The sequence below is a fragment of the Arvicanthis niloticus genome, chromosome 6, assembly GCF_011762505.2.
Source record: "Arvicanthis niloticus isolate mArvNil1 chromosome 6, mArvNil1.pat.X, whole genome shotgun sequence".
NCBI lineage: Eukaryota > Metazoa > Chordata > Mammalia > Rodentia > Muridae > Arvicanthis > Arvicanthis niloticus.
Window position 1 is genome coordinate 22,132,571 of NC_047663.1, and position 17,052 is coordinate 22,149,622.

Below are 17,052 nucleotides of genomic sequence, written 5' to 3' on the forward strand. Positions count from 1 at the left end.
AGTCTGGTCCTTGAATTCATCATTTGTCTGGTCATCGGTTCAGGCAGCGTAGGCTGAGCGGCTGGGGAGTGTTCACCTAAGCGTCTGGTATCGCTTGTCACCTGCCCACTTGTTCTGCCCACTCCATCCAGGCTGGGGTTGTCTTGGAAGTCAAGAGGGAAGGAGATGGAAGGATTGAGGGTGGAGGTATGGAACATCCTGTTTTCTAAGAATCTGCCTCTGGGGCTGGCTTCTGGTGCTGGTCCCTGGGTGGCCTGCAAGCTTTCTGGGTACCACACCTGTTAGAGAACAACTGTATTAAAACAAAGGCACAGGGGTCTGGCTGGGAATGACAACTTGGAGTGGTCTAGGACCTTGATGGATGAGGGGGTGGCAGCCTGGCAGTCTCAGCCCAAGAAGCCAGACCGGCTCTACCTGGCTCCCCGGGGGTGTGTGTGGGGTGGGGCGGCCGTGTTTGTGAGTGTGGGGGGCGTCCTGTTTGCTTTGGTGGCTTGGCAGCTCCTGGGCTATTGGGGAAACCTCTCCCAGCTGCCGATGGGGGCTGTCTAGACCTGTCTGGGAGGAGGAACCCACTGGCAGTCTGAAACACGACCAAATTCCACCCAGCAGGCCTCCCAGGACCCTGGGACCTAGGGCTGGGCTTAGGATGGTGGGTGGGGCTAGGTGGAGCCAGGGGGTGGGGCCTGTGGCCCACCCTGGGGAACCATGCTGTGGTCTTTGTCTTGGGGAATCTGGCATGAGTGGGGTGGGGTAAGAGTGTTAAGGGATATCGTTTAGTTTTTTTCCTGGTTGGGACCTGAGCTGTTCTGTTCTCTTAGGTCTATCAGGATGCAGAAAAGGGTAAGGGATGTGAAAAGAGACAACCCGTTCATGGTCCCCACAGACTTCCTTTCATAAGGCACCCCTCCTAAATGTAGCTCTCTTTCCCTCTGAGCTTTAGCTGAGCTCGTGCCTGCCCACCTGGCCCTGGAAGCTGTACTGTCGGAAGGAAGTAGGGAAACATCTAGAAGGGAAGTCTGGGCTTCCTAAGGGTTGGGGGCAGTTTCAGAAAACTGGATGAGGAGCCTCATCCCAGGATGTGTGCCTGGGTGTTGGGACTGCTCAGAGGGGAGGGGTGACTCCTGGGTCAGGGATGTTGTAGCTGAGTGACGTGTAAGGGTGTACTATGCCAGCCCATGGCTTGAGTGAACTGGGCCTGTTTGGACATCACATTCGTTGCTAAGCTCTGATTTCCTGCCTAGGTTGGCAACTGGAGGCTTTGAGGTAGTTTCTGTGTTGGGTGGTGGGCCTAGCTCTCCAGTCAGGGTGTGTACACGGTCTTTCTGATTCCCCAGTCCCCAGATGCAGGCTTTTCACACGCGGGGAGTGGCATGATGAGAAGGAAAGCCACCTCAGGTGTGTGGGGTGCCTAACTCCCCACCTCATTTCCCATCAAGCTGGGGAGGTAACTGCCTGAGAGGACTGGGTGGAGGTGACGTCGCCAGCTCCTCTTGTCCGTATTAGGTCATGGGAAAGCGTAGCTGGAGGGCCTGCCTGAATCACAGGTGACAGGCCAGAGACCAGAGACAGACAGACAGATGCACACACACACACACACACACACACACACACACACACACACACACCATCATGACACCCAGTGCAGGGTTTGGTGAAATGAGGCAGAGCCCCAGAGGTGGGAGGGGAGGGGGCCCATAGCCACCTGGGAGCTGGCGGGTGTCCAGTGGTGATGAAAGCCCAGGGGAATGGAAACAGCAGAGAGCCTGTTGTAATCGCTACGCCCACTGGCTGCCCTATAAAGGAAACGGGCGAGCCCTGGCGCAGCACGCACCTTGGCGCCTCTCTACCTCCCAAGCCCTCCAGCTCCACATCCGTTGCCGGCTGCCACCATGACCACCACCATCCGCCAGTTCACCTCCTCCAGCTCCATCAAGGGCTCCTCTGGCCTGGGTGGCGGCTCATCTCGAACCTCCTGCCGACTGTCTGGCAGCCTGGGTTCAGGCTCCTGCAGGCTGGGGTCAGCTAGTGGCCTGGGCAGTGCTCTTGGGAGCAATAGTTACTCCAGCTGCTACAGCTTTGGTACTGGCAGTGGTTATGGAGGCAACTTTGGGAGTGTTGATGGGCTGCTGGCTGGAGGAGAGAAGGCCACCATGCAGAACCTCAACGACCGGCTGGCCTCCTACCTGGACAAAGTGCGTGCCCTGGAGGAGGCCAACACAGAGCTGGAGGTGAAGATCCGAGACTGGTACCAGAAGCAGGCCCCCGGGCCAGCCCGTGACTACAGCGCTTACTACCATACCATTGAGGATTTGAAGAACAAGGTAGGATTGCTGGCGGGAGGGGCATAAACCACCCACCACCTGCCCTCATCAAGGCCTGGAGTCAACAGGGGCTGCCACAGGGTATCTAGGCTCTAGTTTGACCCATCTCCCTTTGAGGGGGCAACTGGCTGGGCCAGGAACAAGCTTGGGCATTGGGAGGCTCCTTCCAGTGCTGTTTCCTCCTGGAGCAGTGTTCATGTCATTGATGTCTAGACCATTAGACATCATGGTCTGGGAGGAGGGCTGGTTCCATAGAGTGGAGCTGAATTTGGAAGAAGGGGTTTGGGTGAGGGGCTCTGAGAGTGTGCTCCATAGCATCCTAATAGAGGAAGCAGGAGAGGGTAGGGCAGCAGACTCCCATGGGAATGTTTTAGGGGATTTTTCTTTTCTGGCTTCCTTGGCTTTTCTTTTGTCCCTAAGGATATTCCAACATGATCTAACTCCTTCTGCCTCCCAGCCTGAGGCTGAGACTGGCATGAGGAGGGTTTACATGAGCAGGCAGTGCTAAGTTTCATCTCATTGGACTCCCCATTTGCCCATCTCTGCCAACAAGGGCAACGTTGCAGAGGGAATGGCTGGCAGGAAGAAGGGTTTTCTCTGAAAGCAGTGAATCCCAGCCTCCAGCCAGGAAGCCTGGCTCAGAACATGGGCCTGGGTTGAGCCACCCTAAACTCAATGACCTATTGACTTGTCATCTCTCCAGATCCTTGTGGCCACTGTGGACAATGCCAGCATCCTGCTCCAGATTGACAATGCCCGTCTGGCAGCTGACGACTTCCGTACCAAGTGAGTCCCAGAGGGTTACAAGCTGAGGGGACATCCTGGGGCAACTTTCCTCACCTTATGACTTCCCAGAAGACAGGAGAGAGAGAGGGCCTGGGAGTTACGAGCTGAGTCCTTAGTTGGATGAGCAAAAACAGCTACCTTTGAAGCTAGTTAAGGGGGGAGGAAGCAGAGGATCAAGTTCGGAAGCCAGCAGGCATGGGGTCTTGCCTTGTGGTTGTTCCTGGGCTCAGGATTGCAGCTTCCACTCCACCCTCTGATTCTCTCTCAGTTGTTCTGGCTTTGGCAAAGGGAGGGCAGAGATGACACCAGGACAGAGACCTATGTGTTAGAGCATAGTGGCCTGAGGTCTCTGGTTTTCATTGCAGGTTTGAGACGGAGCAGGCCCTGCGCATGAGCGTGGAGGCTGACATCAATGGCCTGCGCCGGGTGCTGGATGAGCTGACCCTGTCCAGAGCTGACCTGGAGATGCAGATTGAGAACCTCAAGGAGGAGCTGGCCTACCTGAAAAAGAACCACGAGGAGGTAAGGGGGCAGGGTCAGCAGGTCAAAGGAGATGAGGAGTAGGTGGCAGAGCCCTGGGGTTGGGCTGCACTTGAGGGCGTGGGAGAGAGGGCTTGTTGAGTTTAGTCATCCTATAGGGCTGCCCTTTCTGTAGAGTCTTCGTTCCTGTGGTCCAGAGCTTCCATGCATCCCTGCATCCCTGCATCCCTGCATCCCTGCATCTTAGGAACCTGCTGGGCCTCATAGAGGCCTTCTCTCCTTTCCCTGCTTCACACAGTGTCAGAGGAGGAGGGAGATGCTCAAACGCTTGTTTTAGTTCCAACTCTTAAACCTGAAATCCCCAAAGGCATTTGGAGATTGGAAGGAAAAGTTTTAGGGGCAAAGACCTAGTATCAGATGTCTCTGGAGAACCCTCCTGACTAATGAGGGAGGCACAGTGTGAAGGTGGGCACTGAGTCCATACAGAACAAACAAACAAACAAACAGGCAGACAAACTCCATAGGAGGGTCAGAGGGAAGAGGCTGGGTAGATCAAAAGGTCTTTAGGAAGAGGATTAGACCTAAATGTAGGCTAGGGAAGTCTTGGGTCTGTAGGGCCAGCACTGGCCCAGAAGGTCACATCTTCATTCCCTCTTCTCACAGGAGATGAATGCCCTGCGAGGCCAGGTGGGCGGTGAAATCAATGTGGAGATGGACGCAGCTCCCGGTGTGGACCTGAGCCGCATCCTGTCAGAGATGCGCGATCAGTATGAGAAGATGGCCGAGAAGAACCGCAAGGATGCGGAAGATTGGTTCTTCAGCAAGGTGAGAGCAGCTGCAGTCCAGACAGGCCTCAGGGTCCTAAGCCCTGACAGAAACCTGTCATCTCAGTGATGCTCTACCTTGTCCAAGTGGACTCTATAGAGTCAGGATTGCTCATTGTGTCAATGGAGCTGGTGTTGGCCAGTCAGTCATCTGGGGGATGAGTGGGAGGTGCTCTGTGGAATCAACACTGTGGGTAAAAACCCTGGGAATTTCCACCTTTCTTTAAGAAGCCAGGAATCAGCATCAGAGGCTGGGCTACATGTCCTGGCTGGTTCTTAAAGTTTCTGTTCTATTGCCTGCTACTTGTAGAGATTAACTATAACATTTAGATGAGTATGTTTCAGGGCTTGGGAAGTAGGGAGCTTGGGGACAAGTCTGATCGAGGCTCAGGGGAGGTCAGTAAGGTGGTTACAGCAAAGGGATAGGGTATGCATAGATCCAAGGTACCTGTCTGAGCTCTGGGTCATGGGAGCCATGGAGCATCTGACTTTGGGTCCAGGCTCACGCTTCCCATCCTGTGTCCTGTTTGTAGACCGAGGAGCTGAACCGCGAGGTGGCCACCAACAGCGAGCTGGTGCAGAGCGGCAAGAGCGAGATCTCTGAGCTCCGGCGCACCATGCAGGCCCTGGAGATCGAGCTGCAGTCCCAGCTCAGCCTGGTAGGGATGCTGCTATGCACACAGGGATGGGTCCAGCACCTGGGAGGCAGCTCTGCCACTCTCACTGACTACCACCTGCTCTCCCACAGAAAGCATCCCTGGAGGGCAGCCTGGCCGAGACAGAGAACCGCTACTGTGTGCAGCTGTCCCAGATCCAGGGTTTGATTGGCAGCGTGGAGGAGCAGCTGGCTCAGCTGCGGTGCGAGATGGAGCAGCAGAATCAGGAGTACAAGATCCTGTTGGATGTGAAGACACGGCTGGAGCAGGAGATCGCCACTTACCGCCGTCTGCTGGAGGGCGAGGATGCCCAGTGAGTAGAGGCCCACAGGGATTAGGGAATTAGGGGGCGAGGAAGGCACTCTCAGACCTCATCTAATCTCTCCAATATTTTTTTTTTCAGCCTGACTCAGTACAAGCCAAAAGAACGTAAGGATCTTGGTAACTGAGGGCTGGGTAGAGGGATGCGTGAGGCAGGAATCGCCTAGCAGATTGCTGGGCGAGGGTCCCTAAGGAGATTCAGGGTATGTTGGCTAATCTTCAGTAAGCATAGGAGGAATGGACCTGTTAGGGTTCAGAATTGGTGCCCAGAGGAAAGGTCAAAGGAGAAAGACTGGTCTGATGAGGCATGGGGAGAGGGCTGGTTACCATGGAGATGATGGTGCAAGGAGTAGCCCTCATCTGATCCGGAGAGCCTTTGTTCCCAGTTCCCTATGGATGGGTCAGAGCAGTTTTGTCTCTGGGGATTTGAGCCTAGTGGGAGGTAGGGTCATGGTCCCTGGCCTCTAGATCTCAGTCTTTGTGGAGCTGGAGGTTACATGGTCTTAATTTTGGGGCTTCTAGTTGAACAGAGATGATGAGAATCTAGAGTTTTGTCTTGGGTATCTCCATGTGGTAGAGGAGATAGAAACAGTCCAAGTCCTGCAGACTGCAAAGGAGTGGATATAAGACTTATTTCATTCAGCACTCAGTCTACACGGAAGGACAAAGTGGGTTAGAACCAAGTAGCCTGTCCAGGGGACCACAGTTCACACAAAGGTTGCAGCAGCATGCAGGGTGGAAAGAAGGCAGGCGAAGAGAGAGATATACACACAGTGTGGTGTTGAGAGGTGAGCGAAGACTTTGTAGCATCCATCAGGAGAGGACCAGGGTCAGGGCAGGCTGGCTTGGGCTGAGAGTGGCTTTTTCACCTGCCCACAGCCCGAGTGTCTGTTTCTCTTGCAGCTGTGACCACCCGCCAAGTGCGCACCATTGTGGAAGAGGTTCAGGATGGCAAGGTCATCTCATCCCGGGAGCAGGTCCACCAGACCACCCGCTAAAAACTCAGCTCCTTCTGGCCAGTTCCCCGAGGCTGCAGAGAGGCAGCTTCCCTCTTGGCATAGTAGCCTGTAGCCTCCACAGCAACAGTCTCCTGCTTCAGCGTCTTCCCGGCATCCCCCTGCTTAATGACATTAAAGCTTGCTGATCTGAAGTGAACTGTGTCCTTTGTTCTGAACACTGAGATAAATGACAATGGTGACAATAAGGTGGACTGGTGTGTGTGTGTGTGTGTGTGTGTGTGTGTGTGTAGGGTACAGGGGAAGCGTTCTGTGGATACCCGCCATTATTCTTGTAGATGAAGATAATGGGTTAGCTTAGGTAAAGAGAGCTTAGCCTGCTTTGGATCCCCAGAAGACATCTCCCCCTGATGGGGATGGGTAGTTCAGGCCAAACCACTCTTGGAGTAGAATCAGAGCATCAGGGGTGGCCCTAGGTAGCCTTTTCTTGTCCTGTATGCAGCCCCATGACCTCAGGCAGTCACAGGCTCTTCCTTCCGAGCAATTTCATTTGTCACCCATAAATGGATGGGAAGATCTCAGGTGCAGAAGCCTGATTCTCCAGGGGTGACTCATCCAATCTCTGAATCCTCCCTGAGAGAGGAGGTGGACCAGGATGGGGATTGGCCTGCAGTAAAGTGGGTGGGTCGAGGTTCCTATGGGAGTCTCTTGAACCCACAAGAAGGGCTTTCATGGTCATAGTTTGGCAATGACTGGGAGGCCTGTGCTTCTTGGAAAAGACAGGTTCCTACTGGGGATGGGAGGAAGAATGGAATCTTTCTTTCCGGATCTCCTCACGTGATCAGTCAGCTAAGGACAGGGGTGATCTGGGGCCCCATGTAGGGCCATGACAGGGAGCAGGGACCTTCTCCCTGATGGCTGGTTCTCTTGATTCCTCACGGACAGGAAAGGTGAGGGAGGGAAACTGAGTCCTGAGTAAACAGAGGAGGAACAGTTAGTTCCTGCTCCAGCTGTACCTAGGGCCCTCTGAATGCCAGACTCACTCTGATAGCAGCTGTGAAGGACAGAGTGAAGGGCACCTAGTTTGAGTAACATCTGGAAGCCACTGGGAAAGGCAGCTGCCTTCCTGGGTTTATCCGAGGACTGGGGTGGGGGTGGGGGTGGGGGGCTGGGCAGAAGTTAAGAAGGGGTTCTCTGTCTAAATTCAATGCAGGGATTTGGGAATGAGGGGTAATCTTGAGCCAGTACCTAGAGATACCATCTCTCTCTCTCAGTGCCAGACAGCGAGAGTGGAATCTAAGTGCAAAGGCACGGGAGGAGTCAGAACCCCAGAGGCCTGATGCAGTGGGAGCTTGAGATCAGGGGAGGCTGACATAGACCAGCTCAGGGCAGAGGGATGAGCCCCAGCCACTGGAGTGTGAGGACTTTGGGTGGGTCACAGGTTCTTCCTAGATCTTGGAGGACAGAATTTTCCGAGAGAGAGAGAGAGAGAGAGAGAGAGAGAGAGAGAGAGAGAGAGAGAGCAGCGGAGATGCTGATGTGGGGATGTGAGTTCTTCCTTGGGCTGCAGCAGCATCCAAGAGACCCAAAGCTGCACCAGCTCTGCATCATCAAGCTGGTGCCTCTCAGCGGGTACATCTTGGATGGGGGCAGGAGAGAAGCTTGCTCCCCGAGCCCCTGATGTGCATCAGGCCATAACCAGAAGAACCAGCCTGGGCCAGGATGTCTCACTCTGGGGACATGAGCTCATTTGTCTGAACCACAGTCTTAGGAAGCAGGGAAAATCTGGGGAGAGGTGCTCCATTGAGTGGATGGGGACACCGAGGCTCTGACAAGCCATGACTCAGCTATTCTCCCAAAGCCTGACATATCAGGTTGGGGTGGAGCAGGGGAAGGTGGGAGTGAAGCCCTACTCTCTTCTGGGAAGAGGCCATAGCTCCACCTCTTACCTCTCCTCAGCTGTTAGGCAGGAAGGGCTTCTTCCATTCTGGAGACTATGGGGATTTACTCTTACTGCCATTACTGTCAGTGTTGGCTGGGGTGGGGTGGGGTGGGGGAGACGCTTCTGGTTTGGACTTCTCCTGAGTGAGTAGGTGGTATGTGTTTGGTGTGTTCTGTGGGGGACCCCCGTGGAAGGGTCCACGGCATGAGGTCAGACAGGCACATTGAGTAGTTCCCTAGGAGACTGTGTAGAGAACTTTATTGGATTTGTCCCAGGACATCTTAGCTACTGGGCATAAGCCTGTTTTGGAGCAGCATGTTGAGACTGTGGAGGGTTCACTGTTCATCTATACACAGTCTGCCTACACCACCAACTCCCATCAGTCTGGTAGAAGCTACAGGCATGTGACTGCTCCAGGTTCCCCTTTCTTGTGACAGACACAGCCCCATGCCACCAATAGCCGGGCCTGAGACTCTTCTTCCATCACACTAGCTCCTGGTAGGTTTCTTCAGAGAGATGACTGTGGTGAACAGCACTGTCTGACATACACATATGCCCAGCTCAGCACTGAATCTAGGGGAATAAGGGACAGTGGCCTGCAAGGACTCAGGGGACTTCAAGGGAGCCGTGGGCCAATATACTTCAACCCTCATGCAGTGTGGGCCTCTTGGGGAGTTGAGGGGAACAGAGGTACCAGAACCAGTGTGCTTCTGCCTCTAGGCACTGGACAAGGCCATATGCCAGCTAGAGAGAGCTCCTTGTTTGAGACCGGTGTGAGGGCCTGTGGCAGCCTTGATCTCAGTGGAGGACATCAGACATGCAGGAAGGAGAGGACTGTGTATATACATAGATACATAGGAAGGGCCTGACCTATGCGGATTTCTACTGACTCAGGACTAGTCACAGAACAGGGTCTGGAATGGATATTTGTTCATCCCTGAGAACTTTGCTCTGTCTCCTCACAGGGTTGTATTCTACCAAGACCCAAACACACAGCACTGGAATTGTCCTTACAGAATTCTCTCACTGTACATTTTGGAGGACTTCTCGTTCTTGTTCTTTGACTCAGGGTCTGGCACATAGTGGGTTCTTTCTAGACCCCCTTGAATAACTGCAGTGATGTTTAGTGGTCTACCAGGCACTTGCTTTATTTAGTCTTTACTCCCACGTGCCCGTGAGACAGCAGTATTAGTCCCACAACCCAGAGAAGAAAACAGGTTCCCGGATATTGAACAGCTCACCCCTGCTTGACTCCAGGTTGCTCTGTCATGGCCACCAGGGGCCTCTCTGAATCCCCCTCATCTCACAGCTCCCAGAGCTGCCTCCCACTTCTCCAGTCTGGGAATCCCCTGGGGAGCTTGTAAAAGATCCCCAAGACCAGGCTTGCCCTAGATAATGCTGAAGCAGGGGTTGGGGCAGGCAAGGAGTCTGTGTAGATTCTGATGATCCTGTCGGATTTGGGAACTGCTGTCAGTTGAGGTGTGGCATTGACCAATTCAAACGTGACAGAGACATGACTTCATACTCGAGAAGGGGTGGGGCGAAGGGCAGAGATGGGGGAGGAGTTTATTGCCTGGAAGTCTGCCAGCTTGACTGGACTCAGTGCCTGTGCCCTGTAGCTTAATGGTTCTGACAACTTTGGGATAAATATGCATTGCTAGCACACAGGAAGTGTCCCCCACTTCTCTGCTCTCTTGGACCATCTGAGGCCCAGACACAACCTTGCCCTGCCAGGATCCTTCAGAGGGTCAGCCTTCTCCTTTATAGTTGGGTCCCAGGGGAGGTCACACTTCTTCAGGTGTCTCCGGTGGTGGGTATGGGGAATCAAACATCACAGGACTTCATACCACCAGAGTGCCTGTGTTCCTGACTGTGGGCTTTTCTCTAGGGTCAAAAGACTGATTGTTTCATATTCCCTAACCTCTGAGAGTTGGGAACAGTGTGTGTGTGTGTGTGTGTGTGTGTGTGTGTGTGTGTGTGTGTGTTGGTTGAGTACTGCTCAGTCTAAGCAGACTCTAAGATCTTCTGTGCTAGGCCTTGGTATTGTCTTTAGACCTCCAGAATGGACACATGTGGTGTGTGTGTGTGTTGCTATGAACCTTAGCCTGGCAATTGGAGCTGGGTTTGAGTCTCTGTCTCCTTTCATGCTGTTAAACTTTGGGCAAACATTTCACTTCTGGTAGTTGGGGTTTGGTGGCCTTTGGTGATCAGGATGACCATTTCCAACCCTAGGGGAGATGGATCTGTGTTTGGACATGAATTCCAGGCCCATCCATACATCAACAGACTGGTTCCATGTAGCAGGACCCAATTAATTACCCAGATCAATCCCGGCAGCAGCGGTGGCGGCGGCAGCGGCAACAGCAGCAGCTCACTACCTGCCCCAGTATTCTGGGTTCCTGAATGAAATACACATACACAGCCTTTATATTTGCATATAAAGCCTTAAACAGCTCAATGGCTGGGCTACTTACTAACCTCCATGTGACTAATCCACCTTCCTCTGATATTCGCAAGTTATTACGTACTAAAATCTACATTCCATCTTTGCGGCCCAGGACCTAGTCAGGCAGCCCTCTTGGGACACGATCTCTCTGCTTCTACATGGCAGTTATGCTCTCTGTGCCACACCTTCTCAGGTATGCTGTCTTTCCTCCTCTGCCCCAGCGTGGCGGATCTCCTTCTCTCCTCCTTCTTTAGTCTAAAAGTCCTACCTCTGTCTGCCTGCCGAGCCATTGGCTGCTGGCACAGAAGGAACATATGTGGGCCAGCTCAAGGCCCTGAAAGAATATAAAGATACTGGTGGTGGTTGACTGCAGATGAGTTAGCTCACGTCTCCCAAAACAGATATAAGAGACAATGAGTGATAGTGGGCCCTGCTATTTAGATCATATCAAAGCATTTTAAAAATAGTTTGCAGGATGGGTAGTAATGGTGCATGACTTTAATCCCAGCACCCAGGAGGCAGAGGTAGATGGTTCTCTGAGTTGGAGGCTAGCCTGGTCTACAGAGTGAGTTTCAGGACAGCCAGGGCTACATAGAGAAATGCTGTCTCAAAAAATGAAATGAGTTGAAATGAAATGAAATGAAAAAAGGCAAAACCAAACAGAAACACCAAAACCAAACAGAAAGACTTAGCTTTCAAGAGAACATGTGCTGAGGCCCAGTCTGTTGTACTTTTCCTTCATAAGTCTGAAGCACCTTAGGAGTGCGTACATGTTCAGCACATTCTTTTGTCTTGTATATTGACTTGTAAAAGACCAAATTCTGAGCAAAGTGGGCTTCTAAGAAAAGCACACCCCTTCTCTAGAAGTGTGTAAACTGAGAGAGGCAAATGACAGATGACATGGGGAGGAGAGAATTTAACCCCATGCCTGTCAGGGTAGAGGCCTCTGTTGTTGAGCTCAGCACCCTCCTCCTGCTTCCTTGCTTGTTCTAACTAAACCACCCAGTGCTTGATCAACTAACACATGCCATCTGAAGTCTTCTTTTCCAGAAGCCCAGACCTGGAGACTACTGCTGGGGTCAAGGCCAGAGGAGAATGGAGACCACAGCAGAGTATTTTAACATCTAATTGAATGGTCAACTGGCCAGAATGACGTATGGTAGCAATAAACAAACTTTTCTGCCCCAGAATAACTCAGGCAAGACTCTCTGGGCTCCTGTCACATCAAGTGAGGAACCATAGGTCAAAAACAGAGTCCAGTGCCATGAGCCTTGCCCTTGGTATCCAAGAGACTGTCTTGGGGCCCAGACTCCATCCTTTCTCTCAGGCCAATGTTATGTCTGGGCAGGTAGGTGAGAATGGGACTTACCTAGTTCCTGTCTGCAAGGCATCATTGAGCCTGGAGAGATCTGGAATTGTGGCAATAAGCTTTGTGGCACCGGTTGACTCCCAGCCTTCTCTTGTCCTGCCTCGGTTCTTCTCACCTACAAGGTTAATTAAAGATCAAGAAATGATGTGAGATTGAGAGGGGCAGAGAGAGATTCAGGATGGTGAAGAGTCGGATGTTCCGGGAGCCTACTGAGCCTGTCACCTGTAAATTGGTGTTGGGAATGACACCCACCGTGGGCCTGCTTCTCAGAACTGTGTAGCAAGCATGGCAGGTATTACTTACCAGTGCAAAGCCCTGTGCACACTGGATGAACAAAGCCACCAAGCCCAGCCTGGGCATTTCCTGGGCAAGATGGTTTCCACATGGGGACTCTAAGGCCTGTGGAGTAGCAGAGTGGAGGTAGGGCTGGTGGCACACAGATAGTATTAGGAGCAGGATAGAATTCCCACCTACCTAGTACAGTACAGGCTACAGGGGGTGTCCCTGAGTAGGTGAGGGCAGGAGGTGGCATGGAGGAGCCGTGGGTGGATGCTCTAAGTGTGGAGATCTCATGTTAGGGGTCAGGATATGGAGGTGTGTGAGAAAGGCAGCAAGGCTGCAGAGGGAGGATGAAGAGGCTGACCACAGGGTTAGGGTCTCCAGGCATGCTTCTTGTGACTCTTATGTGTCGAGAAAGAACTGAGGCCCAGAGGAATGACAAGATCCTTCTGTACTGGGCCATGAGTGAGAGGCAGGGTGGGCCTGTGTCGCCATAGGGTGTGGATATTTGGTGTACCACTCAGGACATCCTGGTGTCTCAAAGGTAGCTTCCAAATCCAAATGATAATGCATTGGAATGGAAATCCTTTAATATTTTAGAACTAGAAAGGACTGCAGCTACCTAGCCCAGACTTGTCCCTGTCTGTTCAGGGAGAGCAAGCATAGAGAGGGGGAGGTCGAGGGATTCAGTATCTATGGGGAGCAACCTAGCTCTACCATGTGGTATGTGGAATCATGCAACAGTATCCAGTGACAGTTTGGTATGGCATCAATGAGACTTCTGCTACCTAAGGTTCTCACTGTGGGGCAGGGACTGGTTGACTCACGGCCCGAGGACGCGCCTGCCAGAGGTTGCCTGCACCTAGGCCTCATTGTTGTTCTGCCCTCAGGCTCCAGGAACAGAAGCCCATTTCAGGCTACACAACCTGAGTCAGTACTGACTTGAATTTGTATGTTTTTCTATTGGAGCCACACCCACAGAGCTGGGCAGGGACTCTGAGCCAGCTACAGGAGAGAGAGAGAGAGAGAGAGAGAGAGAGAAAGAGAAAGAGAGTCCACCCTGGGCTGAACAATCCAGAGTGGGGAGTTGCACAGGACTGACTGACTAAATCCACAGGGGAACCTGGAGTCAGCAGTTGGAGGGCCCCGCCTTCCCTGGTGCATATAAAAGAACCTGGTGTCTGAGGCACCCTCAGCATCTCCAGCCTCCAGTGTGCAGTTCTGTCTTCTCTCTGCTCACTTGCCCACACTCTCACGTTCCTCAGCATGACCTCCTGCAGCCGGCAGTTCTCCTCCTCCAGCTCCATGAAGGGCTCCTGTGGCATCGGTGGTGGCTCTAGCCGCATCTCCTCGGTCCTGGCTGGAGGATCCTGCCGGGCTCCCAGCACCTATGGGGGCATGTCGGTTTCCTCCTCTCGCTTCTCCTCTGGGGGAGCCTGTGGGATCAGAGGTGGCTATGGCGGTGGCTTCAGCAGCAGCAGTTTTGGTGGTGGATTTGGTGGTGGCCTTGGTGGTGGATTTGCTGGTGGCCTTGGTGATGGGCTCCTGGTGGGCAGTGAGAAAGTGACCATGCAGAACCTTAATGATCGCTTGGCCACTTACCTGGACAAGGTACGTGCCCTGGAAGAGGCCAACAGAGACCTGGAGGTGAAGATCCATGACTGGTACCAGAGGCAGCGGCCCACAGAGATCAAAGACTATTCCCCCTACTTCAAGACCATCGAGGACCTGAAGAGCCAGGTGGGTGGCTCTGGTGGAAGAGAGGTCAGAACTGCAGTGGCCTTTAGGAAACACACTTCTAGAGAGTCTAATACATAGGCAAGAAGACTAAAGAGGTTAACCTTTGGAGGTTAATGGTCACGGTTATCCAGAGAAGTGGTTGAGGGTCCATTTAGAACATCCATGCCTCGGATAGAACTGGGACCTGACTCTTAATTCCCTTGAGGTTACATTACGCTGCATGCTCAGCTCCTTAAGTCTGGGCCTAGGAAAGGGTTGATGGTAGACATAAGTGCACCCCCATATGAACTGAGCTGTGTAAAGAAGTAAGTAATCAGTTGTCAGAAGCTGTAGAAGCTCACCTGCTAGCCATGTGATCGATCACTGGGCCTGGGGTGGCTCCCTTTGCCCCTTTCTGTTCTTCTCCCTTGAGAAGTAGGTGATCAGAGTCCATATCTTTTTATTTCACTTCTAGATCTTTGCGGCCACGCAGGGGAATGCACAGACCACTCTGCAGATTGACAATGCCAGGCTGGCAGCTGATGACTTCAGGGTCAAGTGAGCAGCTGGCATGCTGGGCTGAGGGCAGGGAGCAGAGGGCAGAGGACAGAGGACAGAGGGCAAGGACAATAGAGTAGCCTTGTTCATCTTCAGTTTGATCTCTCTCCTCCCAGGTATGAGAATGAGTTGTCCTTGCGTCAAGGTGTGGAGAATGAAATCAATAACCTGCGCCGGGTGCTAGATGACCTGACTATGACCAGAGCCGACCTGGAGATGCAGGTTGAGACACTCAAGGAGGAGTTGGCCTTCCTGAAGAAGAACCACGAGGAGGTGGAGCTGCTGAAGGGTTTGGGGATGAAAGGCAGGTGTGGTGAGGTTCCCAGGAGAGGTGACCACTCCCTTGTGATCTTTCCTAGGAGATGATTGCCTTGAGGGGCCAGACTGGTGGGGACGTCAACGTGGAGATGGACGCAGCCCCTGGTGTGGACCTGAGTCGCATTCTGAATGAGATGAGGGACCAGTATGAGCAGATGGCAGAGAAGAACCGCAGAGATGTGGAGGCCTGGTTCCTGAGCAAGGTTGTGACCTGCTTCCTCCCTAGTCCTCCATGACTCCTAGCCAGGGAGGCTTTGGAGAGTCTCACACCTTTTCCTCTCTTCTGTCTCAGACTGAGGAGCTGAACAAAGAGGTGGCTTCTAACAGTGAGCTAATACAGAGTGGCCGCAGCGAGGTGTCTGAGCTCCGCAGGGTGTTCCAGGGCCTGGAGATCGAACTGCAGTCCCAGCTCAGCATGGTATGAAGCATCTGGCCCTAGTGCTGTCCAGTAGTCCCCATCACTCAGGGGCCACCGGGGAATGAGACTGGAACCACTGTGGTATCCATTATAGAGACTGAGAAATTAAAGGCAGAATGTTGGGGAAATATGTTTCCTATATGTCTCTTCTAATTGCTGGTCCATCTGGGGACAAGACCCATGAACCTATCTGAGTAATATTCCCAGGTGTCTTCAGAGACAGTGGTGACCACCACCATTGTTCTTCATCACTCTTCTGTTCCCTCACAGAAAGCATCCTTGGAGAACAGCCTAGAAGAGACCAAAGGCAGATACTGCATGCAGCTGTCCCAGATCCAGGGTTTGATCAGCAGCGTGGAGGAGCAGCTGGCTCAGCTGCGCTGTGAGATGGAGCAGCAGAGCCAGGAGTACAACATCTTGTTGGATGTGAAGACAAGGCTGGAGCAGGAGATTGCCACTTACCGACGTCTGCTGGATGGCGAGGGTTTCCAGTGAGTTGGCCCTTAGTCCCTGCTCACAGTACTTCTACCTCTGCTGCTCCCTGCACATCTAATGCTCCTGTGTCTTCTCCCCCAATCCCAGAAGCTCCTCCTCACATCACTCCTCTGGGCAGTCCTCTTCTTCTCGAGAAGGTAAGGCTCCTGGGACCAATAGCTTGACTCTGTAGAGTCAGGGCTAAGGCCCTCTTCCCAGAGTCCTGGAACTCCCTTCTCCTGCTTGGCAGCTTGCTTAGCTGCCAGAATCCACCTCACCTTTTTTCTTTCTCTTTTTCAGTCTTCTCCTCATCCTCCCGCCAGCCCAGGTCCATCCTGAAGGAGCAAGGCTCAAGCAGCTTCAGCCAGAGCCAAAGTGAGCGTTCCAGGAACTAATCTGTTTTGCGCTGAGCTTCCTGACCCACAGGGCCTCTCATCCTTGAGGCTTGGGACAGAACCCTCTTTTCTTAGTGTGGTCCCCATCTGTCTCCCCTAACTCTCATGGTTGTAGGCTAATAAAGCTTTCTGGTTGATGCAAACTTGTGTGATGTCTATGTGTAGGGGACGTGAGAGGAGTTGAAGGGACCTCCCAGGAACTCCTCTGGATTCTGAGACTTAAAGAGGTGCAGAGAACTGACTCTGTTTCAGAGGAGCTTGCAGAGGCTTTGAGAAGTTTTCCATGCAAGAGGTCATTGGGAGTATGGGTGGAATGAGGGGACACATTAAGAGAAGACATTCATGTGTGTGGATGGCCAGTGTGAAATCCTAAAAACGATGTTTCTTTCCTTTTCTAGAGACCCTGCAAGGCAGATGAAATTAGGGCCCTTTAGTGGTTGGGAACTTCTAGGAATCAAGGGATAAAGGTGCTTTTGTTTAAGACACAGCACCTGAGATTTGAAACTCTTCTCTAGGTCTACTGTGTGGTTCCAGTTTGCCTTTCTGTTAATGCCTTTCTATGCATTCAGATATTTCTCCCCTAAGGACTCCTACGTTTGTCCTCAGCACTTTGGAGTTGTGCTTGGGAATGGCTCTTCTATCCATAAGTCAACATCACACACACACACACACACACACACACACACACACACACACACACACACAGCTTTTGGTATTATAGAAAAGGAAGGTAGATTCTTAGGATGGAGTCATGGTCCTGGCCAGGCTAAAAATCTCTCCTAGGCTGTCC

The 17,052-nt window shown here is 52.6% G+C and overlaps 2 protein-coding genes across 3 annotated transcripts; both read left to right on the top strand.

Annotated features, from left to right (window-relative positions):
* Positions 1 to 1,818: 1,818 nt before the first annotated feature.
* LOC117711925 (keratin, type I cytoskeletal 17) lies at positions 1,819 to 6,538 on the top strand. Of its 2 annotated transcripts, XM_076935812.1 has the most exons (9): positions 1,940 to 2,167; positions 2,212 to 2,321; positions 3,025 to 3,107; positions 3,473 to 3,629; positions 4,251 to 4,412; positions 4,945 to 5,070; positions 5,160 to 5,380; positions 5,471 to 5,496; positions 6,292 to 6,538. In XM_076935812.1, the coding sequence occupies exons 1-9, from the start codon at positions 2,095 to 2,097 to the stop codon at positions 6,384 to 6,386; spliced, it is 1,053 nt and encodes a 350-aa protein (XP_076791927.1). In that variant the 5' UTR covers positions 1,940 to 2,094; the 3' UTR covers positions 6,387 to 6,538. The 2 variants fall into 2 exon arrangements, with proteins under 2 accessions (XP_034363763.1, XP_076791927.1); XM_034507872.2 differs by having other exon boundaries at positions 1,819 to 2,321.
* Positions 6,539 to 13,566: 7,028 nt separating this feature from the next.
* Positions 13,567 to 16,399, top strand: LOC117711922 (keratin, type I cytoskeletal 16). Its single transcript, XM_034507868.2, has 8 exons — positions 13,567 to 14,120; positions 14,575 to 14,657; positions 14,774 to 14,930; positions 15,017 to 15,178; positions 15,268 to 15,393; positions 15,664 to 15,884; positions 15,976 to 16,025; positions 16,168 to 16,399. Exons 1-8 carry the CDS (start codon positions 13,647 to 13,649, stop codon positions 16,260 to 16,262), a joined length of 1,368 nt encoding a protein of 455 aa, XP_034363759.1. The 5' UTR covers positions 13,567 to 13,646; the 3' UTR covers positions 16,263 to 16,399.
* The last annotated feature ends 653 nt before the right edge of the window (positions 16,400 to 17,052 follow it).